Source organism: Plutella xylostella, chromosome 16, assembly GCF_932276165.1.
Source record: "Plutella xylostella chromosome 16, ilPluXylo3.1, whole genome shotgun sequence".
Lineage (NCBI taxonomy): Eukaryota > Metazoa > Arthropoda > Insecta > Lepidoptera > Plutellidae > Plutella > Plutella xylostella.
In genome coordinates, this window is record NC_063996.1 from 687,994 (window position 1) to 714,560 (window position 26,567).

At 36.1% G+C, this 26,567-nt stretch overlaps 2 protein-coding genes across 2 annotated transcripts in view; one reads left to right on the forward strand and one right to left on the reverse strand.

The window, feature by feature from the left end:
• Nucleotides 1-17,326, reverse strand: part of LOC105391378 (somatomedin-B and thrombospondin type-1 domain-containing protein) — a 60,296-nt gene extending 42,970 nt beyond the window's left edge. The window contains exon 1 of the mRNA XM_011562845.3: nucleotides 17,150-17,326. The gene's annotated coding sequence lies outside the window, so the exon portion shown is untranslated. The remainder of the gene's footprint in view (nucleotides 1-17,149) is intronic.
• A 4,331-nt stretch (nucleotides 17,327-21,657) lies between these two features.
• LOC105391379 lies at nucleotides 21,658-26,340 on the forward strand. Its single transcript, XM_011562846.3, has 5 exons — nucleotides 21,658-21,944; nucleotides 24,011-24,141; nucleotides 24,517-24,576; nucleotides 24,667-25,193; nucleotides 25,435-26,340. Exons 1-5 carry the CDS (start codon nucleotides 21,829-21,831, stop codon nucleotides 25,714-25,716), a joined length of 1,116 nt encoding a protein of 371 aa, XP_011561148.3. The 5' UTR covers nucleotides 21,658-21,828; the 3' UTR covers nucleotides 25,717-26,340.
• The last annotated feature ends 227 nt before the right edge of the window (nucleotides 26,341-26,567 follow it).

The window sequence follows — 26,567 nt, forward strand, 5'->3', positions numbered from 1 at the left end:
TAAAAGAGTTTTGTTAAATTTACCTGAGTTTTCCACCAACCAAGGGTTGGCTGGAAGAAATTGCTTTTTGGCAATAAGCCCGCCTTTGTGTACTAACTTCTTCTCAATTTGTATTTTGTCTCTGTATGTTATTTTTTTAAGTATGCAATAAAGTGTCTATAAATAAATAAATAATTGACAGATGAAGAAGCCCACTCTTTCTACAGGGTGTTGCAAAAGTACAATAAGCCTAAAAAGAGGGACCTCGGGGGTCGTAACCGTAATTCTTCGGTCGTAATTTTTTTCGCGAATCTTAAAAAGTCCTGAGTCGCGAGCACTGGATTCGATACTATTATCGAATCTACACGAAGGGTCACTTTTACCAAACGCTAATCGTATTTAAATCAAATTTTAAATACATTTTGTACTACCTAACTGACAGACGTATGACAGGCTACTAAATACGTTTAGCGTTTGGTGAAATTCCACCTAACATATGGAAAAAACAAATGTCACTTTTGGAACTAACTTTGCCTTACATTTTGACAGTGACAGTTGACGATACGCAACGTTAACGGAGGATCGAAACTTGTGCTCACGACTCAGGTATACATATTAAGTTGTTCAGTATTTCTTCCTGACTTATCCCTTTTCTATACAATATACAATTCTTCTTTTGCCACTTCCTGTGTGTGTGTGTTCCAAATGATTACATAAACTAGCCGTTTTTTCTTTATTTATAAATGGTGGTGTAGCGGACAATGCGCCGAAGCAGGCAGTCAGGAATCCGGATAGCTCCGTGCATTTCCGAGAGCTCACCGGACGACCGGGCGACCGGGCGACCCGCCGACCGGCATTCCGGAAATGTGACGGAAATTCAGACCTTGCCCGACACATTACATGCTGTTTGGTAGTACATACTAACTTGTGTACTAAAGTTGGCATCGTAACATGTTCTTAAAGATGTTTAAAGGCCTGCGTACTAGGTACGACTTTTTGTAGATTTGATATTTTTGTCGCAGAAATAATCCTAACTAATATTATGAAGCGTCCGTAGTCGAGCGGGCCTCAGTGATCGTAACTGATCGCTGAGGTTAAGCAACAACTGGCACGGTCAGCCATTGGATAGGTGACCAATTTCAAGTGGTGCTTTTCTGGACGCTTCCGTGCTTCGGACGGCACGTTAAGCCGTGGGTCCCGGTTGCTGCTTCGGCAGCAGTCGTTAAGCCTAGTCAGAGGCCTTCGGGCGGCTTGAAAACATCTGACAGTCGGATTGCCCACTTACCCGACAACTCTCTCAGCACAAGCTTGCTTGTGTTGGGGTCCACCAACCCGCACTTGGCCAGCGTGGTGGACTAGGCCTAAACCCTTCCTTCATTGGAAGGAGACCCGTGCCCCAGCAGTGGGGACGTAATGGGTCGTGATGAATATTATAAATGCGAAAGTAACTGTGTCTGTCTGTCTATCTGTTACTCTTTCACGCCAAAACTACTGAACGGATTATAACGAAATTTGGTAGGTATACATAATTATGGTCAAGATCCTGAGAAAGAAGGCTACTTTTATCCCGGAATTCCCACGGGAAAACTTTTTAAGGCGAAGCGAATCTCGCGGGAACAGCTGGTGTGACATATGAGTTTATAATGAAAATTATGTGAATAGCGCGACTAAAAATCTTGTTGCAAGGAGTCGCGAATTTGATTGTGTGTCCACCATTATTATCATCGTATATAGTCTATGGTATAGCGATAACTTTAACAATAAATTGAACAGTAAAACGTTCGCTTTATTCGCCCAACTGACCGGAACGAAATAAAAGTACAGTGAATGTCAAAATGAGTGCAACATTTGTAAAGGATATAATTAACACTTTTTACTTGTTTGTATTTTAATAACTCGGTATTAAAAAGGCTAATCAGATTTGTATAGTGCAATAACGTGTAGTGGTTAGTAACCCTGGCTAGTATGGCGAAGGTCCCGGGTTCGATCCCCGGCCAGCACAGATTTGTATGTGAGATGTCCCCAAATATTATACTAAAGACACAATTTTATTTAATTTTATTTAATTGAACCTTGCGATTTCAGATTGTCTAATAGAAATATTTCTACCAAATACGCATCGATTGAAATATTTTCTACCTAAACAAATAAAACTTTAATTAAATCTGCAGCAAACAATTCAGGCGCGAAATGGGGAGTGTTACCTGTCCTCCATTGTACGAACAAATTGTACTATTTGGGACGAATTAACCCGGCCCAGTGGGTCTTTAACTGTAATTGTCGTAGATATTTCGTCGTTTTATTTTATTTAAGCCGACATCTGCCTCAGAGCTTCTTTATTGGCACTTAGTTAAGTATTGGAAATTGGAATAGATGGCCTTCGAAATACGTTTCGAGTTAAGCTTTCGGGTTGAAGAAATTACGTTGCAAAGCTGAAGTAGTTTTTTTGTTTTGCGGCTTTTCTTTTCTTCTGAGCTAAATAATAGATGGCCTAGCTAGTTTGGCAATTAAGTGAAGACACTTATTTTGACCTAAACATAGTAAACATGCGGAAAGCAAATTGGTAACGTTAAGTTTGGGCGGACTTGTCCATAATTTTTAGCACCACTGTAAAAAACAAACACTACTAGTACTATTGCCCGTAATAATCCAATTCAGGGAATGAGCCTCCCCTAAGACGGTGCGTTATTGTCATACCTCATAATCACTTGGCTGGCAAATTCACTACACTAAAAAAATCTGTCTTCATATCTGCCCTGGCCGGGGACCGAACTAAGTACATTCGGCATAGCAGTCACTACAATCTACACCATACGTTAGCATAAATACCCTTTGAAATGAATGGTGGCGCCGCCGGCGGAGCTGGGGGACACTCTTTTATACGAGAATTGCCACACAATGGACACGCTTAATACAACGAAAACTTAGTTATGAAAGTGCACGAAAGGCGTGTCGTGAAGCGCTCCGAAGCTCCGAGAACAAAACTGAAGCGCTATAACGACGATCGAATGGCGTAGTGGTAAGAGGCCCTGACTGCTATGCCGAAGGTCCCGGGTTCGATTCCCGGCTGGGGCAGATATTTGTTTAAAGACAGAGATATTTGTACTCGGGTCTTGGGTGTTGATATTTATATTTATCTATCTATCTATGTATCTATCTATGTATTTGTGTAGATATATCAGCTGTCCGACACCCATAACACAGCGGAAGAGCGGTCATATCCTAATACAGGTTTTCAAAACTTAAAAGGATGTGGCCTTACATACTTGTAACAAATAACTTCTGTTTTGAATAAATGATTTGTATTTTGTATTTGTAAAACACAGGTTCTGTCTAGCTTGGGGTCAGATGGCCGTGTGTGAGATGTCCCCACATATTTATTTTTTTAATTGATATAACCCCACGACTCTGTAAATTTCTGTCTGAAAATTCTCATTCGTCGATTAAGAGAGTGACCCCCTGGGTCGAATTAAAACAATTCACCAACAGTCCCGTATGCTCGGAATCTTGTTTGAATGTAAGAAAACTTTTCAGCCCTCCTTTAACTTAGTTTAAACAGGCCTTGTGCGGATAATGTGAGCGTGAGACGGATGATACGGATATCCGGATAACGGATATTTTTACAATTTAACATCCGTAATCAAATACTATTCTGCTATAATAGTGTGGAAGAGTGAAAGCTAGCCCCTACAACACAGGGAATCCTAGTGTAGGGACTAGAGATAAGATGCAATTGTGTGTAACTTTACTTTAGCACCAAATAAACGATTTGTATTTGTATTTTGTTGCTGGATAATAACTAGTAACTATTACTTCAATATCGGAAGTTTTGAATTTGGACTAACATAATAATGTAAATGTTAAGTGGGAAGATATTAATAAGATTAACCGGGAGCAGCGTAGAAGTTCGACGGTTTTAAATTTCATCACGACCCATCAAGTCCCCACTGCTGGGGAACGGGTCTCCTTCCAATGAAGGAAGGGTTTAGGCCTAGTGCACCACGCTGGCCTAGTGCGGTTCGGTGCACCCCAACACAAGCAAGCTTGTGCTGAGAGAGTCTATTCTATTCTATTCAGAGAGGGGGGCGAAGCACCTGTACGTGGCTCTCTCGAGTTGAACCTTTGCACATATCCGCTTAAATTCAGCTCAGCCAGCCTAGCTCCCGAGTAAACTGGAGCAGCAAGCCTGGGTGTTGCAGTAGCTGAGCTGAGAGAGTTTTAAATAAGCTCTTGTAATTCACTTATCAAACATTCGAATTATCCGGTATTCGGTGAGAGCATTATTCCGGAGTTGTGTGTTCGCGGCGGATTTGCATATAATGTAAATTTTAACATGTCCCAGCAGGTTTCGAGCTTAATTGGAGAATTTCTTAATTAATAATTAAGTATTATTTTACGCTTACTAAAATGTGTCGAGTGTACCTCTATATAAAGGGATTTGCAGCATAACTTACTGTTGGCTCATAATTAAATTTTCTTAGGGGCTAATAATAGGGTAGTACCTACTATAATTTTCTTAATGAACCCTGAACTTGCCTACCTTATGTTTCAGGAATTTCTTTATGTATAAGAAAATACCTACATTATTCTTCTGTCTCGCTGTGTCTATCTCTTCTTTTGCTAATACGAAAATGTATTATCTTGGCGCGTTATCGTTGGGCAATTTTGGTGCCTTAAGGGACACGTAATATTTTCTGCCTGAAGTCAAAGCGATTTCATACTATGAAATCAAACGATGCGAAAGTGCAATCGGTATTAGTATTGTTATACATAGTTTCCATTAGAATAGATGATGTGGTAACCTCCACCAGTGGACCACTTTACCACCGTGACAAAAAAGAGAATGAATCAGCTTATAACTAAGTAGTTATTACACACTAGCTGTTCAAAGTTTTCCCGTGGGAATTCCGGGAGCCTATGTTCTTTCCCAGGGTCTAAACCGTATGTATACCAAATTTCATTCAAATCCGTTCAGTAGTTTTGAAGTGAAAGAGTAACAGACTGACAGACAGACAGACAGACACAGTTACTTTCGCATTTATAATATTAGTTAGGATTGATAGTCTTCCCCCGGTGACTGTCTTACCCCACCTTATTAAAATTTTTGTTAATTGCATAATCATTACATTATCCATACGAATAAATTATGTAGTGTTATCGTTAAGATGGGTTTATTAAAACCGCAAGAGCGAATTACTAAACACTATGGGAAAACTTATGCCAAGTTTCACCATAGTCTGTTAAATCATTAACACCCCTGTTACATTGACATTTCATCTCCATACAAAATTGTTGACAGATACATACGTCAAAAGTCAACAACTAATCCCTTGTTATGATCTAACAGAGTATGGTGAACCTGGGGCTTAGCCTCTAAAATTATGAAGAAATATTACTTAGACGTTTCCGTGAGCTCTCACGGAACAGATAAGTTTGTTGCACTGTACGTGGCCGGATTCAAGCATATTACTAACCAAAAAATTGATAAAGATTAAAATTAATAATTATTACAGATATTAATCCATAAAAATGTGTTCGTAACAATGTGTCCTTAGTCAGTTAATAAAGAGAAGTCAGTGTCTACCGAGCTGGTCTAAATCGGTAGCTCCATTCAGATGAGCTCGTATGAGTTGTTGAAGCACAATACATTAAAACATTACAACACAACAAACATTGCTCATACATCGGAGACTCGGAGACTTACAGGCAAATCATTATAATCAATAAATTCGAGCACTCGAGGTGGCTGATGATTATGAATTTTGCTGTTGTTTACATAATTATTATAACTGAATATTCACTGGCCTCTAACAAAACCTGAACAAAAACTCTACAGCTAAGAGCCCCAAAAGAGAAAAACACGCGAAAATATGTCCACAAAAAATAATATGAAAATTGTTATTGAAATACTTTCTTACTTACATTTCCCGCGCGGCTGTGTAAAGATTAGAACGATATCGCGTACGTAAGCCGCTTAAAATGAGATTTTTCCAGTATTTGTCCGAAGATTATGAGAATATTGAAATGAAATCTTACGCCGAAAGGTTTCGGTGAATACTTCGTACCGATGTTGTTTTTTAATGGGTTGCCTCGTAATTATTGTAGAGGAAACACAGTTCAAAGGGTTATTTATTTAAATTTCTATAGAACCGTACGGACCTAAGCATATGAGTTAAAGAGCAATTTTCTTATGTAAATATTGAAAGAAATTCTACTTTGCAAAGAACACGTGTACCTACACGATGATTTAAAATGAAACACATATTCTGTAGGTAGGATATTATGTATGACAGTGTGTGGAGGAGGAGAGATAGGTATTAAAGACCTACGGCCATTACGCGAAATCAAATCGAAGTGACATTTACGAAGTACTTATTAATAGGGTCAAATTCAATTCAATTTGAATCTGAAAATCGCAGTCAAAACTAAGAAATTAGAAGAAAAATCGAACAACAAAAAGTCGGTCGTGTGCGGATGCGGACACCCTAATAATAATAAGTTAATAACAATACCTAATATTAATAAGTTAATAAGTAACAATACGTTTTATCTTATTGTGAGCTCCACTACAAGTTATCAACAACAGAACGCCAAAGGTTGAGCGTTAACCCCGTCAGAATCAACATACAAAAGTAGCCGAATGTATTGTTTCAATTTTTAGGAGCCATTCAACTTTTGCCCCAATTTACGAGTGATAGCCACTGCCGGTCAAGTGTAGTGCTGATAAAAATATACTTAAATCATATAAATACCTACCCACTACCCACATATAGTCTAGATGTAGAGTTAAAGAACATTTTTAAAGATAGCCAAAGTTTCTCTGAAAGAGTTTGTTTATAGGGCTTAAAAAAATTAGCTTTAAATTTTATCAGTGAACGTGTACTCGTATCATCACCAGATCAATGTACCGATGTAGTAGAATATGGATATATCCAAATACAGGCCGTCAATAAATTTAGCAAAAATGACAACAAGCCTACCATCTTCAAAGCGATAGCAATAGCCAATTTTAGACAATAATAAAAGGCGCCACCCCGTAGGCATATATATATATATATATATAACCCAGTGTACACACACTGGAGTGATGGTAAATAAGCGCCGATAGTTGATTGATTATTAGATACCGTGTGTGACATCAACAGAAGCTTATACCCCATCCACACGCTCGGCGAACAATGGCAAACAGCAAACAGCAAACAGCAAACACTGACGTGTGGATGGGTGTTTGTCGTTGTTTGCCTGTTTGTGTTTGTGTTCGCCAGTGTTCGGCATCGGTGTCGGTTTTTCTTGCCAGATCAAAGGATGTTCGGCAAACAGTTTTCTACGTATCCACACGTCTGGCAGCGATCAGTATGCGCGCTGAACTTGGAGGAGGCGGACGTATCAACTTGCTACACTTTTTCGTTGATGCGTATTTTTTTTATGTATGTTCACCGATTACTCCGCCGTTTGTGAACCGATTTTGAAAATTCTTTTTTTTTTTGAATTGGGTTGAGCTCTCAGGTGGTCCCATTTTTTTTCAGAATTTTATCTCACCCCTAAGGGTGGGTAAAGGGGTAAAAACAGGGTATGAATTTCCATTTTGGACACATATTAACCGATTCTAATGAAATTAAAAACATAAATATAGTTCTTGTAACAAAAAAATATGATGGTGACCTTGAGCTGATCTGATGATGGAAACGGAAGGCAGTCAAGGGAACTCCTCAACAGTATATAGCAACTACCTCGTGTTTAGGCTTGAATGATTCGTATTGATTAGTAGGACTTTTTGGTATCATTTGCATCTTACTTTTGATTAAAAATTATTGCAAATAAACTAAAAACTATAAAATAAAATAATAATTAAAAAGAAGAAGTCAGTTTTTTTTTTAATTATTATTATCGCCACCATTATTACACCATCGTCTTTGCTTTCTTCTTATTTTCCTTAATTCTTCATTCATTTCTTCATATTTCCCTAGATATTTGTTCTCGGGTCTTGGATGTGCCCGTAAAATGGCAATAGGCCCGCCCCCTATTACATTGGGACTAACATAACACTCTGGCGAAAAGTGGGTGCAGCAATGCACCTCTGCCTACCCCGCAAGGGAGTACATTAGTACAAGGCGTGAGTGTGTGTGTGTGTGTGTGTGTGTGTGTTTCTTATTTTCCTTTTTTCTTTCTCTTGCTTTAATTTATATAATAAAAATATGTCAACCCGAAAGTAATAGCTCGTCGTCCGCCGTGTTTGCCGGTTCGGAATGTTATGAGCGTTCGCCGAGCATGTGGATGGCTGTTTGTGTTCGGTGATTGTGGTTGGTGTTTGTGACTTTGTTTGCTGTTTGCCGTGTTTGTGACAAACAGCAAGCGTATGGATGGGGCTTTAGGATAGATATATTTTGATTTATTCATCACTGGTTATATAAAAAAAAATATACAGGTCACTAAAAACTACAATTAAGGTATCGCGTCCTTATTCCGAGGTAAATCACAACATTTGAAAGTAAGTAAGAAAAATAAGCATTTGTAACCATCAATATTGATGTGAAATATTGTCTTCTGTAAGAATATACCTACGTTAAATTTTATATTTCTTAACACAGATTCATTGATAACACATTAATTATACTTAAAAAAATATAATTTATTACACATGTCGATTTGCCCTAATACCGAGGTAGGATTATGGTTTCTTCCAAAGTCAAAGTCAAAGTCAAAGTCAAAATTTTTTATTCATCGTACAAATATAAAATTTTCTGATGAACGTCAATTTTTACAAATTACTCTCCGTTCGGATAAGGGGGGGCTCTTTCTGTCTAAGGAGAAGAACGGAGGCAAGAAACTCCTGAGCCATCTTTTCAAAAAAAGACTTAAAACTAGTTGGTATACAATACATATAAGCTTAATTATTATTATTATAATAATCTGAGCAGAGCTAACTACTTATCACAGCCATGCATTAACGTCCTCTAAGTAATCATCAATTCTATAATAAGCTTTTTTACTGAGTTTCTCTTTAATGTAACACTTAAACTTATTCTCTGGCATTTGAGCAACTTCTGCTGGAAGCTTATTATAAAATCTAATACAGTACCCTAAAAACGATTTATTAACTTTCGCCAGACGCATCGCTGGAAAAGCCAGCTTATGCTTGTTCCTAGTATTAATGTCATGATTACTGCCAATTGTATCAAAAGTTGAAATATTCTTTCGTACATACATTAAATTGGAAAAAATGAACTGACATGGAACTGTAAGGATGTTAATTTCTTTAAATAGTTCTCTCAATGAATCCCTGGAACCAAGTTTGTATATAGAGCGGATGGCTCTTTTCTGTAATACAAATATAGTCTCAATATCAGCGGCTCTACCCCAAAGCAAAATTCCATACGACAATAAGCTGTGGAAATAACTAAAGTAAACTAATCTGGCGGTTTCAACGTCGGTCAGTTGTCTAATTTTCCGTACAGCAAAAGCTGCCGAGCTCAACCTTCCAGCCAATTTGGCAATGTGAGGTCCCCATTGTAACTTTGAATCTATAGTCATACCAAGAAAGACAGTATCATTAACTAGGTCCAATTTATTCCCATCTAGAATAATGTTAGTATCGCATTGTCTAACATTCGGCAGTGTAAATTTAATACATTTCGTTTTCTTAGAATTCAATAAAAGATTATTTACGGTAAACCAATCGTGTATGTCAGATAGAATAGAATTAATTTCATAAAAAATATTTTCACTTCTTTTAACTTTAAAAAGCAAAGAAGTATCGTCAGCAAATAAAACTATATTAGTCAATTTTTCAACCAATTACCGAGGTAGTCTGTTCCATATTCCGAGTTAGTCCTGTCAGTGGCTCCATGAGTGTGGCCATGAACATAAGGAAATTACAATCTAAAATATCGATATACTTTTTTAACCCTAAAGTACTCAAAATAAATTTAATTATTCTAAATAGTAGTTGAAAATAATGAAAAGAATTAAATACTCTCCATTTATATTGGTTTTCGTGATAATTTCTATTCTTTATGTCACATTTTCATAATTCATTATTGCAACTGGTAACATTGGCTAGAAAAAATATTCATAATGCTTCTATGATGTTCTATGGACTTTTCCAAGCGATTAAAAAAAAAAATAGAGTAGAGATGGGGTAAATTGATGAAATAGTGACAGTAATCGAATATAATCGATTATTGAACTCGAATGATTTAAACATTTTTTACTATAGTTTTTATCTAAGTAAGTAAATTTTTCCACGATATTTTATGTTCTTACTTAAATGTTTAAAAGTTGATGATACGTAATAAAAGTAGATGTGTAAGGGATGAGGAAAAGTATCGAATACTTACAAAAGCCAAATACCTTATCAGTAGTAATTTCCGATGAGTACCTAATGTATTTACCATAAACGAATATGATTATAATAAAAGTATCTACCCAGGAATCGATCCAGCATCGATTATTTTTTCATTCAAGCATAGGTCGGAAGCAAGGAACATTGCACTAGGTACCTACATCTCTATGGCGCATGCGCGCTGGACTGGAGGCGCGCCGGGCCGCCGGCGCCATGTTCAATTTTCCGCCGAAAAGTTTGCCGCTATTCTTTGAAAGTATTTTTGTTAAGTCTTTACATTAGAAAACAAACATCTTTTATTAAATTATTATGTTTGTATTTGCAATATGCAATTGGAAAATCGATAAGGTAAGCTTGTGTGCGAATTATTTTAGGAAATTACGTAAAATGGAAATATTTTTATGTTTTTATCAGTAATTTGGCATCAGTTTAGTTACTAACCTAGGTTTTTGTTCTAGCGTTTTCGTTTCTAAACTCACTAAGTTTTGTGAAAATGGGTACCAACTTATAAGGATAAGCTTAATTCTGTCAACTATCCATACAATTTACCTACTTACTTTATTTTTCAGTGACAACAACAAGAAAATGAAAAAATCAACCAGACCCCTAAACCAAACATGAAATGCAGTATACAGGACATTCATTTATCTGGGAATTCTGGGATAACAATATTACAACGGCCATCAGACCTCGAAGTAGAAGGATAATTGAAATAAAATACATGAAATTAGGCAATTGTGTATATAAGTGTTATAAAAACTCAACCGTCGTGTGTGTTATTTTATTCACCCAAATAAAGTTTTACGTCTACAAAGAAGAATGGCGAAACCTGACCCGCTTTGCATAAGTTAGCAGCCACTAACCAAACCTATTTTAAGTTATTGATAAAAATGTCTATTATCAGGGAAAAATATTTAAAAAAATCTAAACCATGGGGTTCTTGAGATATAAGGGTTCAAAAGTAAATTAATTAAAAATATTTTTTTCGTTAAATAAGATTTTGATGAATGGTACACGCACAAATAAGTTTTATAATCTAAATCATGGGATTCCCAATACATAGTGCATCACAAAATGTATTACATGATTTTATTTATGCAAATAATATCATAATTATTTTTGCACATTTCACACTCGGAAACCTATTTTTATAAAGAGACCAATTTCAAAAATTATTTCATTCTATTCAAGTTCCCGTTATCCCGAAGTAACATAAAATACATTTTATCCAGGAATTCCCACGGGAACACTTTTAAAATCAATTTTTAGTTCGAGGGTAACATCTAGTACAGTAGAAAGACTTGATCTTTCAGCACCTATATCTTCGTTCTCCCATGCCTCATAATAATAAAATTAACACCAGTATACGCTGTAGTCACGGACTACACATCAGTGTATGTTTCATCAATGGCCGCTCTGGGTCATGGCGCCATAGAGAAATGGCCATTCTCCTTTCTTTCTTTCTTCTTTTATAAAGAGTAATAAGTAGGTAGTATCTAGTAGTAGTTTCGTAAAGTCAGGCATATCTATCCACACCCCTTTTATATTTAGGAAGAAAGTCGCTAATTCATCTTGATTTTATGGTTTGATGACGGCATCGGATGACACTGCGAAGGTGTGATGTAGTCATATTCCGATTTCCGAGGTACCTACCTATGTAAAATGTCATACTCCATATTAGGGGTTCAGCAAGTAGGTATTTTAATAATCCATATTTCGAGTTATCAAATTATCGATTTAGAAACAACATAGATATGTTACTCAAATCATACATAAAATATTGGTAAAAATATGTATCACTTACGTTAATAGCGATAAAATAACACTGTTTTTTATCATTTCAAATATACATACTAAGTTAAGGTTTTCTAGGTAACCATGTTTTTTGCGTCAACAATTATCGTGTCATATTAAGATTCCTAGAGGATATTTTGTACCGCCGAATTAGGTTATAAGCTTGTCACGTTCATCATTATTATTATGTAATCAAGCATATACTTCAAATGTTATTATTTGTAAAGTTATAAGCTAAAAATCATGACATAGTATTTTTCCTTATACCGAGGGTACCTCGGAGTTAGGAACAACGTATAAAAATCAGGCCCTTATACCGAGGTATTTTGTTTTTGAGTTTAAAGGGGTTAAATTAGTTTAAAAAGAGTTAAAATTTAAATTTAATGTAAGTATAAGAATATAATAAACTAAATATAAACTATTTACAAAGTTGAACGTCGTATAAATATTAAAAAAACACAATTATTAAATATGGCTGGCCTTACGTAAGCCGGGTCGCGCTTGTATGAAAAACATGGCGGCGTCGCCCTCACGGCACATTACATGAGTTTTTAGTAATTTTAGGCAATTTTAAACATATTTAATACATCAAGTAGTTTCAGTTAAAGATAATGAACGATTAAATGTAATTTTAGAGTATCCAAACCTATTAAAATAAGTAATAATCATGAAAATAAATATAACTCGAAATAAGGACGCCATTTTGAATACCGCGAAATATGGACTCTCTACCTTATTTAAATTATAAAAAATAAAGCAAACAGACAATTCTTTTGTCAAATAAACGATTTGATTTTGACAGAAGCTTCCATCAAATTCAGTAATTAAGTTTGTTTTGCTTCAGTATCCCTGCGTGTGATTAACGCCTGTATATACTAATCTTAATCGGGGGTTATCTAAGATAATTATTTATCAATACTAGTTTATTGTATTAGGTATCATAAAAGACAGTTTTGATCTCGTTTTTGATCAATTTTAAACGGCTTTGTCGAAAAATGATTCGACCGTATAAAATTATTCATGATTTTTTGCAGTAGGTAATAATGATTATCTTTTTTTTTTTATGCATAAAATCCATAAAAATGTGTTAGTAACAATGTGTCCTTAGTCTATGTTAGTAAAGAATTCAAATAAAATAGAAAAATTGTCAAAATATTAATTAACAAATAAACAAACTACTTAACCTAATCAAAAAGACTATCTGTATAATTCTGCCTAGGTTTAGGTCAACCCGAACAAAAACAATGCCAAAGTAAAAAAAACAAAAACTCAAAACCGTTATTAAAAAAACAAAGCCAGACATTTTGCATAAGCACCAAATTATGCGTCTGCCTGCAACACGCGTATCCCGTAACGGTTCTCTGGAGTTTGAGGTTCCTTTTTTGAATAAAGAATGCAGGTCCGGCCACTACCGGTTTGTGGCTGGACAGTTCCTGTGTTTTTTTTTCATCGCAACCTTTTTTCTGTGTTTTATTTTGGGACTGTATCACGCAATACACAGACCATTTCTTTTTATCTTGAAACATAGGTAGGTAGGTATATTAACATAACATTAGACGACCGGAAATTATTAGGTAGATCTGTCCACTGAATCACAAGATTAGGCTGCGATATTATTTTACGCAAGCACATTTTGAAAAGTCAATTCAATTAATTAAAAGTTCCACGATAGTATAAACATTAATGTCTGTGTTTATATCATAGTTTTGGTTAGCCTGACCGCCAACCGTAATTCTGGGTACTCGTTAAATAAGTACAGTTTTAGCGTCAGTGTAAGTTCATATTTTGGTTTTGATACTAACATTTTGTACAGTTCAACTATGTATGAAGGCATGAAAACGGAAACGGATGCTTACAAAATTAAATAGTTTCAACCGGTATTTATAATCGATTTTAATATTGTTATAAGTCAGAACATAGGTATATTTAACTAAGTAAGTAAGCACTCTATGCAGTTGCGGAAGCCTCCAGACTACGTCACACCTTATAGAGTGTCCTAATGCCCCAAAGTGCAGTCAAGGAGACCTGATGAAGGTCAATGATCTCGCAATAAGAGTAGCAAAACACTGGAGGAAGTTAGCTTAGTGCATTTACACGATTGAAGAAGTAAGTAAATAACTGATGAAAAGACTTTCCAAAATTGCACTCTCTGTTTTCATGGGGTTCCGCTCATCTCGCATAATCTTTATTGACCAAAACTCACTTCGCATACCTCGTATGGTCTAAACTTTTTTGGCCAAACCATCACTTTGCCAAGACTTATGTGGCATAAGGCTCGTTTCGTCTAAAACTCTTTAGGCACAATCTTTAAACTCCTAAGTTTCGTTTGCTCAAATTTATGTTCGTCTATACCTATGTATAATCTTGTTTCTCGTAATGTTATCTTAATAAATAATATAATAAGTATGTAGTAAATGTACAAATTGTGGTATTTTTTTTTCCTACATCCCGAAAATCACGATATTGTATGATCAAAAAATCGAAAGTTAACGACCAATATAATTATTACAAACCCCATGAGATCGAAACCTAAAAATAGGTGCGACGACGAGCAAAGCGAGGAGGAGCGTGTTAGATGCACATGTTCATCAAAACCAAAGCGGAGCGCAGCGAAGCGGAGCGGAGCGTTTTCCAAACAGCGGAAACAATACAAGGCACCAGTTTGCGCTATGTAGGGAGACGCTCCGTCAAAGTTAAAGCCAAACGAATATTATTACTTTGTATAAACCTAATAAACCTATGCTATAGCATTATTAGGCTATTCAAGATTTGGCCATACCATTATTAGGCTAAACAATGTTATGCGAAGTAACTTTTTACTAAACGAGATTTATGCCATACGATTTTCGGCGTAACGAGACTTTGACCAAACGTTACTATGCAATACGAGATTAGGCAAATAAATCTTATGTCAAAAAAGGTAGAACCGTTTTCATGACTTTACAGTTGGACTGTATGTACCTATGTACCTAATTATACTATTATATACTTACCTACTCCTGTATTTACGCTAAAGGTTCAAAGGTTTTTGGTCATAAATCGCTTCGCCTTAAAAGCATTTCCCGTGGGAATTCCGGGATAAAAAGTTGCTAAGGACTATGTGCCATCCAGGGCGCCAGAAAAATATTTCTTCATTCTGTTTTAATGCTATTACCTATTTGCTATTGCCTTATCTAATTTAATTGCCTATTGATTTACACAATTTATGGGATTGAGAGCTCAAAGCTTTAAACTGAGCTATTTTAAGAAAGCAACAGCTTTTGGTTCTGACGACCGAATGGCGTAGAGACGACCGAATGGCGTAGAGACGACCGAATGGCGTAGTGGTTAGTGGCCCTAACTACTGAGCCGATGGTCCCGGGTTCGATTCCCGGCTGGGGCAGATATTTGTTTAAACACAGATATTTGTTCTCGGGTCTTGGATGTGCCCGTAAAATGGCAATAGGCCCGCCCCCTATTACATTGAGACTAACATAACACTCTGGCGAAAAGTGGGTGCAGCAATGCACCTCTGCCTACCCCGCAAGGGAGTACATTAGTACAAGGCGTGAGTGCGTGTTTTTTTTTTTTTTTTCTTTTGGTTCTAAATTCTGTCACGGACAAAAGATAATTAGTTTTATGTGCATGCTTTACCCTTGCCGATACAAATGAGTGATATTTATAAATATTAAAAGTGTTATTTAAAACATAATCTTTCAGTGAAAGCTGTCGTATACGAGGATAGCAAATGTAAACTTCGTTAGTACTTAGATTTTTTCCCTCTGAATGACGCCCGTTAAGCTTACCATATCGCTTTTGTAACACCCTGTATATTGTATAAGATTTATAAAGAAAATGTTTGAATATCATGCTATTTTATCAGTACCTACCCACTTCATCAGTTTTTACTTAGTTATAATTATAATTATCTCTTTAAGTAGGTACCTAACGTTATAATAAGTACTAAGTTATTCGACTCACTTCCTTATAATTTGAAATCACGGAGTCATCTCGTTATTAAGATTAATTGGTAAACTTAATTATGGAAATTCTAAATAAACAACACATTCAAAGGAATGTAGAACTCGAGATAAAGTTATTAACCGCTGACCTAAAAAGGGATGGTGTTATACGATTGATGTGGATTGTATCTTTCCGCCATTGCCTTCATTAAGCATAATCAAAATATTCAAAATACAGTACTTACTAATATACTTACATATAACTATTAGAAACTATATTTGTATTACAGAAAAGAGCCATCCGCTCTATATACAAACTTGGTTCCAGGGATTCATTGAGAGAACTATTTAAAGAAATTAACATCCTTACAGTTCCATGTCAGTTCATTTTTTCCAATTTAATGTATGTACGAAAGAATATTTCAACTTTTGATACAATTGGCAGTAATCATGACATTAATACTAGGAACAAGCATAAGCTGGCTTTTCCAGCGATGCGTCTGGCGAAAGTTAATAAATCGTTTTTAGGGTACTGTATTAGATTTTATAATAAGCTTCCAGCAGAAGTTGCTCAAATGCCAGAGAATAAGTTTAAGTGTTACATTAAAGAGAAACTCAGTAAAAAAGCTTATTATAAAATTGATGATTACTTAGAGGACGTTAATGCATGGCTGTGATAAGTAGTTAGCTCTGCTCATATTATTATAATAATAATTATTAAGCTTATATGTATTGTATACCAACTAGTTTTAAGTCTTTTTTTGAAAAGATGGCTCAGGAGTTTCTTGCCTCCGTTCTTCTCCTTAGACAGAAAGAGCCCCCCCTTATCCGAACGGAGAGTAATTTGTAAAAATTGACGTTCATCAGAAAATTTTATATTTGTACGATGAATAAAAAATTTTGAGTTTGAGTGAGTTTGAGTTTTAAATGTTAGTATTGACTTCATTTTTTTTAAAAGTTAAGTTCAAATTGTGTAGCATTTGTTTTGAAGTTACAGGGTTCGCCGAAAACTATAAATTGTCATTAAAAAATACCACGTGCCGGCAGTATTAACTTTTAATTTAATGTGCTTAAATTAACTAAAAAAACTTACAGAACCAATAAACCAGCACCAACAGAAAATGTCACAGCAACACCTCAAAAACGTTCGTTTTGCAAAACACCCGGGAATTCGAGATTTCGACGTGCGGCGTTCGAAATTCGAGATAGTCGCGACGCGGAGCGAGCGTGCGGCGGCGGCGGAGCGCGGGCGCGGAGTGGGACTCCCTGCCAGGAGCAACTGGAGCACCCTGGAGGGTCACTCTATACTGAGGAAAAAAACACCAACGAGAGCTGCTGTCGTGCACGTTTAATACACTCACGGGCAATGAAAAGGTTCCACTGAGAAAAATAACAAATTACTCCTAAACGGAAAAAGCTAGCTTAATGACGTCTTCTGCAACATTGAAGTACTTACATTTAACGGAGCATCAGGATATTACCAACTAAAAACATTAATATATTATATTGTACAAAATTTAAGTTTTATATTGGAAAAAATTAAGGTCGTTTGGTGTCTGCTTTTTGTGAGTGGAACTATTTCATTGCCCGTGAGTGTATAACGAGATAGAGTAGAAGCTCGCACAATAACTTTGAAACTTAGTTTTTTGTCATACAAAGTGACCCCCTGCGTCTGATATCGCACTCTGGATTTCTCTCTGATTTTATATGGAGAAAGTTTTAAGTTTTTGTATGTTTATTTGTTTGTTTTTATCGATCTGCTCGTGTTGATTTATAGAGTAGGTATACGGATTATAGCCACATTTTGGGTAAGTTTGTTTCAGTAAATGAGTATATTATCGCAGTTTCAGGCATTCAAATAAAATATACCCACAAACTTAAATATTGTATATATCATGAAATAACTTTTTTCCTCCTGTAATGCGTAGATTCATATTTACCCATGTATTATACTGAACTGAATACCTTCCATGTATGGGCAAACAAAGCAAAGGGATATGTAACTTGATTTCCCCCAACTTGTTGGCAATTTCCTAGAATACCTAAAGGAAACCTGTAAAGCGAAGAGGATGTAAAGTCCCTCCTCTATGAAAATGCGACCTTATTGAGTAAGTCTAAATGTAAAACGTTCATACAGGATTAGGTTACAGGTTTTAGGTTTTCTTGCATGTATATACCGTGGTCTATATCGTATTACCAATAGTTTCAGTTAGCATCGGACTTTAGTTAGAACATAATATATGTTTTCACATCATATTTATTTAAAATGGAAGGTGTCATTAATTAGCTTCAGCAGTTCAAAATTGACCACTGTTTTCTTATCTCACCGTACTTTTTTTACTGGTTGGTGTAAATAGTACACCCTGTATAGGAGTGGGTAGAGAGTGAGCCAATGAACGCGGCTGGAGGGCAATCGCCTCATTTTTTTGTTCCGTCGTGTCGTCTTGCGGACGCAATATGCTTCCACTGATAAAAAGACTACTTAATTAACGCCTAGAAAACGTCGTAGATATTTTTTTATTATGTTACAGAAATGCGGTAGTTTTTTTTACGTTTGGCCGAGAAAATATAAAGTTCTAGCAGTTGAGTGGGAAGCCAGTGTAATGTAATTAGTTCACTAATTAATCAGTCAGTGGTAGTGGGTTGATTTATTACTGAAATATACAAGTTTTCCACGCGAGCTTTGCGTCGTCTTTAAAACGAAAGTGTAATATATAGATAAGAAATCTCGAAGACCGAATGGTGCAGAGGTTACAGACACTGACTGCTATGCCAAAGGTCAGAGTTCGACCCCGGCCGGGCAGATATTTTTGTTTAAAGACAGATGTTTGCACCCGGGTTTTAGGTGTTAAAAACTATACAATATACCTATCTGAGATGTCCGACACTCATATGACAGGCTCTGCCTAACTTGGTGTTGGATTTCCGTGTGTGCGATGTCCCCACAAAGGTATTATTATTAATTGGATTCTGAATTATTTTTTTTTTTTTAGAGTATTTATTTAATATAACTTATATACTAGGTTACATTTTCTTATTTAGCCATGCACGAAAACTCGCAGAGTTTATCTGTGATGGCGCGGCGTTCACTTATTCTAATTATAAGACTTAAATATAAATTATTTTAGTGGTATTGCATGCTTTTTTATATAATGAAGTACTTAATATTATTCCTATTTCTAACGTTCTTACTTACATTTCTAACGTTCTTACTTACAATTTACTTTTTTCAGCTCAGTTTCTTCTAAGTATAAGAACCGGTGATTGATGATGCACACGGGCCTAGGCCATATTATTATTAATTTATTTATGTATTGTTATTATCTATCTAATTAGATTTTTAATTAAACATGCTGGTTTTTTAATGTATGTAGGTACATGTAATGTAAAATGAACAAAACACAGTCAAAAAGAAAGTTATGAAACTGTCTCAGCAGGAAACTGTCACAGTGTGTTATTTTTACGTGCGCTGCGGGTGAAGCGCGACTTTCGACAGAGTAGCATGTTGCCGGAGACAAAAAGCGATTAGCTATTTTAAATACAATAAAAATAAACGCCACACGCATGGCCGTGTTTTTTTTTACTTTTTAGTAAGTTAAACAGAAATGTATTTCACTTTTAGTTTAAAATAGTTATGAGTACGTCCACTACTCAATCTTAAAATAATAGTTTGAACGTAACATGAACACTGAAAAATACTTTTTAAATGCAGGTTGTTTCACAAGAACCTACACTTCATTTATAATTTCTAGACATTACCTAGAATGCTCAGTCTAGCACATTAGCAGCTACATTCCAATGAACAGATCGTGCGAGCCATGTGTGGGTATTTCTCAGTACCATGTCCTGTTTAGCTTATTTTGTTTTGTAAACAAACTCCTATATCTATTATTAATCTATCGGTGCTCTGTTTTTTCGACTAAGGAGGTCAAAATGTTATGTATGAAGGTATGAAATATAAATTAAATTAAATATATTCCAGGTATATTCCATTTACCCGACGACTCTCTCAGCTCAAGCTTGCCTGTGTTGGGGTCCACCAACCCGCACTTGGCCAGCGTGGCTGATTAGGCCTAAACCCCTTCGTTCATTGGAAGGAGACCCGTGCCCCAGCAGTGGGGACGCGATGGGATGTGATGATAATATACTATTTCCCCGCGAGCAGTACAATCTATTCTTTAAATTCTTCGAAGTCAGCGTAAGAATATTATAAAAAAATACTAATCTTTCCCCTTTACAAAACGATGTTGTTTTATTAGTATTTATAAGAAGTGTTTCCTTATTTGCCGACACAGACGAACACTACAAAGAGGTTTTCATTCCGCAACTTAGAGAATCTGAAAGACGATATTTTCCCCCAACAATTGAGATAGCCGCGGGCCTAAAAATTATACGAGAGTGGCACAGTGCACAACTTTACAGTAAGGCTAAAGCCACACGAGCGTAATTTTGTGAGTTGTGCGCGGCAGAAAAGTGTGCGCGGGGCGAGGGGGGCGGAGAAGTTACTCGCTCCCCTCGTCCCCGCGCACACTTGTCTGCCGCGCACAACTAAAGAACTGTAATTCTTATTATTACCTGACCTAACCTAACCGACGTTAAAACACCCCGACATTCGACACTGAAAGTCGCATAACTTTTGAATGGCTAAGACAAAAAGGATAACAATGCCTATAACTTAAAAAAAAAAAAACAAATAAAACAATGTATTTGTGATGTGTATTTTGTTAGTGAATAAACGATGTGTCTATATCTAAATCGAAAATCGGTTAATCCGTTTAGGACCTGTGCTTGAGATGGACGCTAACCTTCAGGCTCCCAACAAGTGTCTTCTCTACTAAAGATCGTGACTGTGTCAGTGACACGCTGACAAAAGGAAATGTCCTAAAGAATAATGATTTTGGCGTTTATTGTGTAAATCGTGATAAAAGCACTGTTTGTGGCGTCTTAATTCTTAAGGTCCATTTTTCGGATTAGACAGATAAAGCCTCAGCTGAGTCCTCAGAGTGTAGCCAAGAGGAATTAAAAATAAAATTGTTATGATGTTTTGAATGTAGTTCCTACTCGCAAAATTTATGATTTTAGATATTATACACTCACGGCAATGAAAAAGTTCCACTGAGTAAAATACCAAATTACTTCTCAACGGAAAATTCTGCAACATTGGAGTACTTACATTTAAAAGAGCGTCAGGATACTACCAATTAAAAACGGTAAGATTTTGTTCAAATTTTAAATTACCTAAATGTTTAAAAAAAATGGGGTCGTTTGGTGTCGGCATTTTGTGAGTGGAACTTTTTCATTGCCCGTGAGTGTATAATGTCGATGTAAGTACCTCAAATACTTATTAAGTACCTAGTAGATAATCATAAAAGCCTAACTATAATTTTAAATAACATATTTTTCTGGTCAGCTATAATAAGCAACTACTCGAAATATAAACCGACCAGGAAATTGAAGAGCGTTATTTATTTTATTTCATATTCTAAGCGACACCGACAATCTCATCGCAAGACAAAGACGGAGCAGTTCATATTTTATCATAAACGTGACAGCCCTAATGAATACCGAGAAGGCTGAAAGCTGCAAAGATCCAAGCCGGCACTGGCTGGATTTAAAAAAAAAAACTAATTGGAGGGTAAAAAGAAAAACTGATTTGAAACTTGATGCCTAACCTAAGTAATATTTTTTTCGTGAAATCGACTTCTTTCCCATAACAACGTTGCTCTTCTGTTTTTTTTTCGATATTAGATGTCAATTTAGAAGCAACAGACAATGTTTTATGATAAGAAGCTGATGAATAGTGCGAGTGTGGGGCCAGCGTGGAGACGGGCCAACGGATTTAGTTGTGATGAGAACGGAGAAGGAAAGAAGACACTGCCAGAAGTCTGGTGAGTATTTATTTACATTATGATAATAAAAACTGTATCTTTTACGAGTACGTGCATTATTGATGATTTGCTAAGCCTATCTTAATGACTGTTAAGTATTCGAGTGATAAGCAGTTTATAGGCTAAAATTTTAAAGCACTTTTTAAACTTTTTAATATTAAAATTTGTGGTGTGTGGTAGTACGCAGGGAGACCATATATGTGAAGCATAGGTACCTACTCTATTATACTCCTTACTATAATAAAGATATATATATATATATATAACATAACACTCTGGCGAAAAATGGGTGCAGCAATGCACCTCTGCCTGCCCCGCAAGGGAGTACATTAGTACAAAGCGTTAGTGCGTGTTTTTTTTTTATAATAAAGATAAAGGATGTTTGTATATAAACCGTATTTTAGTTGCATTATAGTCATTGGCATTGCTCATACAACTTTGTAATAAAAACTTTTCCTCTGGGATTATCTTACATAGTAACTAAACTACTCAAGTAAGCGCCTTCTCAGGTATTATGAGATGAGCGTAAGTTCTCCCCAATTTTCGTGTATAAATAAGTTAGTAAAGGTTAGGAAAATCCCCACTTGGCGGATTTTTTACAAAACCGATGGAACGGTTAATCTTGTTGTTTATTTTAGTTTAAAACATTACCCTCCTCCTTCAGCAGACGGGTAAAAAGGTGACTTTCAACAATAAAACGTAGCATGGGTCTCCCTGCAGAGTGCTGGGCCGAATACCTCGCCGGCAGTGGCCGGATGAGGAATGCTGAGGGTTGAGGACAGAGTATTGTGGCGCTTGCGAGAGGCCTACGTCCAGCAGTGCACGGGCTAATGATATACCTATGTACTATAGAGCTTCCACTATGTTATTCTATTTTTGACGTTTCCTTATGTCTGGTAAGTAAAGTTGGTTTTCCTTTGCAGTCGTCAAATATGTATGGGATTTCGAATGTCTAAAAACCAATAATATAATGGACAGAGTATAAGTCTGATAAATAATAATGATTAAGTATATTCGCAAAGTTTATAATATTACTAACTTACAGAATGTTTAAAATATTAAGCAAAAAAAAACAACACAGTAAAAAAAGAAACAAATGAATGTATCTTTAAATCTCGCCGTAAGAATACAATGCCAAATCAGGCAGCCAAATTTGCCACTAAACTTTTGTGACAAAATTCACACTTTAAACTTTTGGCCTGTCACTTCACAGAGCGCGCGGATCTTTTGGCTCTCGGCCAGAACTGGTAAAACTTACGGGTTGTATGTTGACATGCCACCAGAGCACGAGACCCTTCTGTTCAGTCGCAGTGGGCGACAATCTTAGAATCTACACTAATGCACTCGAGAGCAATGAAAAAGTTCCACCTGCCATATTGTCATTAGTCACTGGAACTTTTTCATTCTCATTTTGCTAGTTCGTGCAGCGGATATAGGTACAACACGGTATACCTATAGATTTCATCTACAATGCTCAATTGTTCAGTTTCTTCGTGTACCTACAAACAGATTAGAGTGAGATTTAAGAAAAGATAGCATTCAAATTATGTTTTATCGCTACACTAAACGGCTCTTCTAGAGTTACTACTACTCTATGTAACGACTAGAGACCAAGCGATTCTGGTGCAGTCTTTCCATTTCGCAATAAGGTGTCTTTTTGATAACGATTGTGGCCTATAAGGACGAACATAGACACGCCACAAGCGGGGTCTATATGTGTGTATCTACGTAGCACGATGGGTTGGGGTCTGGTTGGGGTTTAAGCATTTCCTATCCGAACATCGTAAAATGTTTTAGTACGTAAGTAAGTAGATGTTTGACACTTGAAGATTAACTTTAGGGCCGTTTACGTACGTTTATTGTTTTTTGTAAGCATGCTCACAGTATTCTTTTAAAACGCGAATGTTTTATGTCTTTTCAATAAAAATATAATAAAAGATAGATTAAAAAAGAAAATATTCCAAAACAAACCGTATCTAAAAGATAAAACAAAACTTTTATCACGCCTTGACGTGCGCGCTTGCTCCTCGTGCTAGCCCTTCCTCTATTCGCACTGCATGTTCCAGTGACAAGGTCCACAGCTGGGTGAAGTCTGAAGACGAGCTGGCGAGCCGCCGCCTGTCCCTGCGAGCCGCCGCCACCCTGGTGGCTGGCACCGCGCGCCTGTACCGGCACAAGATGAACAGCTTGTTGGAAGGTAGAGATCATTGCCTTTTAATTTTTTTTCCATCACCCGTTGATCATACATTGCCGGATATGAAAGAGAGAGGCAGTCCATTGTCACCAGAACCACGCCCGTCGCCGCACTCATCACTGAAAAGTAAATAATCACCATCAGGCTGTAATCGTGCTCTTACCATTAAGTCCACCTGATTGTTCATCTACTTTTGTAAATTGTGCAATAAAAGCATAAATAAATAAATAAATAAATCGTCTTCTGTTGGATATAGGCGTCTTCCATGAAGCGCCACAACCACTCACATGTTAAGAGATGATGTCGGTCTTTTACAAGAAACATGGACGTTATTATGTATTATGATTGCAACGATAAGTGTTTTGTTGTTTTTTACAGATTTGCAAGACTTACAATATCAGAAGAGATTTGATTTCAAGGAACTTGGATCCGGAACAGGTTTGTTTCATGTTTACCTTTGTCTTTTGAAACAATTTAGAATAAACTAAAATAATTTTATTTATTCAGGTTTATTTTATATTTCATCAGATTTTCCTTCAATGACTGAAGATTCTTCATCATCAACATCAGTTGCGTCGCCGGAAGAAATGAGACAGAGTGAAAAATCTCACATCTTACAAATAGATACAAGAAAAAGACATTTTCAACCAATCTCACCTGGTCACTTCGAAATCATTAAGAAATTCATATGTTCTGAAGGCGATGACGAATCGGAACTAGAAAGAAATGATGATGAGAATGATGTTTTTAATGCTAATATCGATGTGGATGATGTTGATAGTGACGGTGAAGTCGCAAATCATAATAGTGGTAATTATCAACATGAGCCAATTGTGAATTATAGTGTTAACAGTAGTAGTAGGACTAATTCAGATGACAGCGAAGAAAATTGCAATATTGATCAATTGCAATTGATTGAAAATTTAGACAAAGATGATGATGATGATGATGAAGGATTAGAGATTGAACGAGAAAGTTTAAGCCATGTGGTTTCAGAGCACATTATTGAAACTGGACATGTAACTGAAGACTCGTTCACTCCAAGAAGTAATGAGGTAGGTAATAAATCAATGTATACGATCATAGTAACTCATAGTTATTAATTATTCTTAATGTTATGGCTAGAGTAATATTATTATTATTATTATTTATTGATTTAAATTGACAACTTCGGCTTATAACTATGGATATGGACCTATCGACGAATAAATGTAAAATAACAAGATTTAATTTGTATAAGTAATAAAACTAAATTTTTATCTTTTAGAACAATGATAATTCTGTCCTCCATTACAGATACTAAATAGAAGAACTCTTAACAGTAAAGGAACGCAAACTGACCAGAACGAAAGCCTTGAGCCAGAGTCTTCTCATAACGACGAAGAAACCGAGAGAAACGAAATAAATAACGTCAATTTACATCCGAATGTAAATTTAGATAGAGTGAGCAATAGTGGGACACCGTACGGCTGTTTCTTGATTTACACTGAAGGCAATCAAATTCCAACTCATGTTATAGTTGGAGATATTAATACCAATTTTATAACCATGTTGTCTTCAAAGGGAAGTGATCAGTAGATAAATAATTAAAAGTAACACATAGATAGTTCCAACTTAGATTTAGATCAAAATTATTTGAATAAGTATACTGTACGTTTCTTTTTTGTTATGTAGTTTACGTTTTTTTGTTTGGGAGTACCCCATTTTGAATTTGTCGAGTCATGGTGAGAGTTTAGTAAGGGTGCCTATGCCTATTCACCAGGCATGTGCTATGCTACATCGATATATTTGGTTTATTATCCACTAATCATTTATTATATTCAGTAGTGCACATAGTATAGCACATCCCTGGTGGAAAAGTGCCCTTAGGCCCTTAAATATCGACATCCTTGAATAAATGACACCACACAATAGACTTAACTCATCTTTTGTTACATTTTTGGCTCTCTTTTTCACGGAGGCACACTTTTGTTGTTACTATAAAAAATAACAAAGGGACCGATAAGTACTTACTCAATTTATGAAATAACCTAACCAACGCAACGTTAGAAACCTTCAACAATAAAAATCTGATAACTTTTAAACGGTTGAACCGATTTTCATACAACATGGCAAAGAACACTCTGAGTAACATCCTAACTTCCTAACTAATATTATAAATGCGACTGTGTCTGTCTGTTACTCTTTCACGCCAAAACTACTGAACGGATTTGAATGAAATTTGGTATACCTACATATGGTTTAGACCCTGAGAAAGAACATAGGCTACTTTTTATCCCGGAATTCCCACGGGAAAACTTTTTCAGGTGATGCGAAGCTCGCGGGAACAGCTAGTTATAAATATATCACCCTAAAAAACAAAATTAAAATCGTTTCAGCCGTTTGGGCTACGCTACCACAGACATAAACTAACACACACTCACACACAA

What these genes read in the sequence shown, in the direction of transcription:
- LOC105391379 (XM_011562846.3), top strand. Translation starts at nt 21,829, where the DNA reads ATGTTTTATGATAAGAAGCTGATGAATAGTGCGAGTGTGGGGCCAGCG. An exon ending in GGAACTTGGATCCGGAACAG is followed by an intron (nt 24,577 to 24,666) that starts GTTTGTTTCATG and finishes ATATTTCATCAG; the next exon opens with ATTTTCCTTCAATGACTGAA. An exon ending in TCACTCCAAGAAGTAATGAG is followed by an intron (nt 25,194 to 25,434) that starts GTAGGTAATAAA and finishes CCTCCATTACAG; the next exon opens with ATACTAAATAGAAGAACTCT.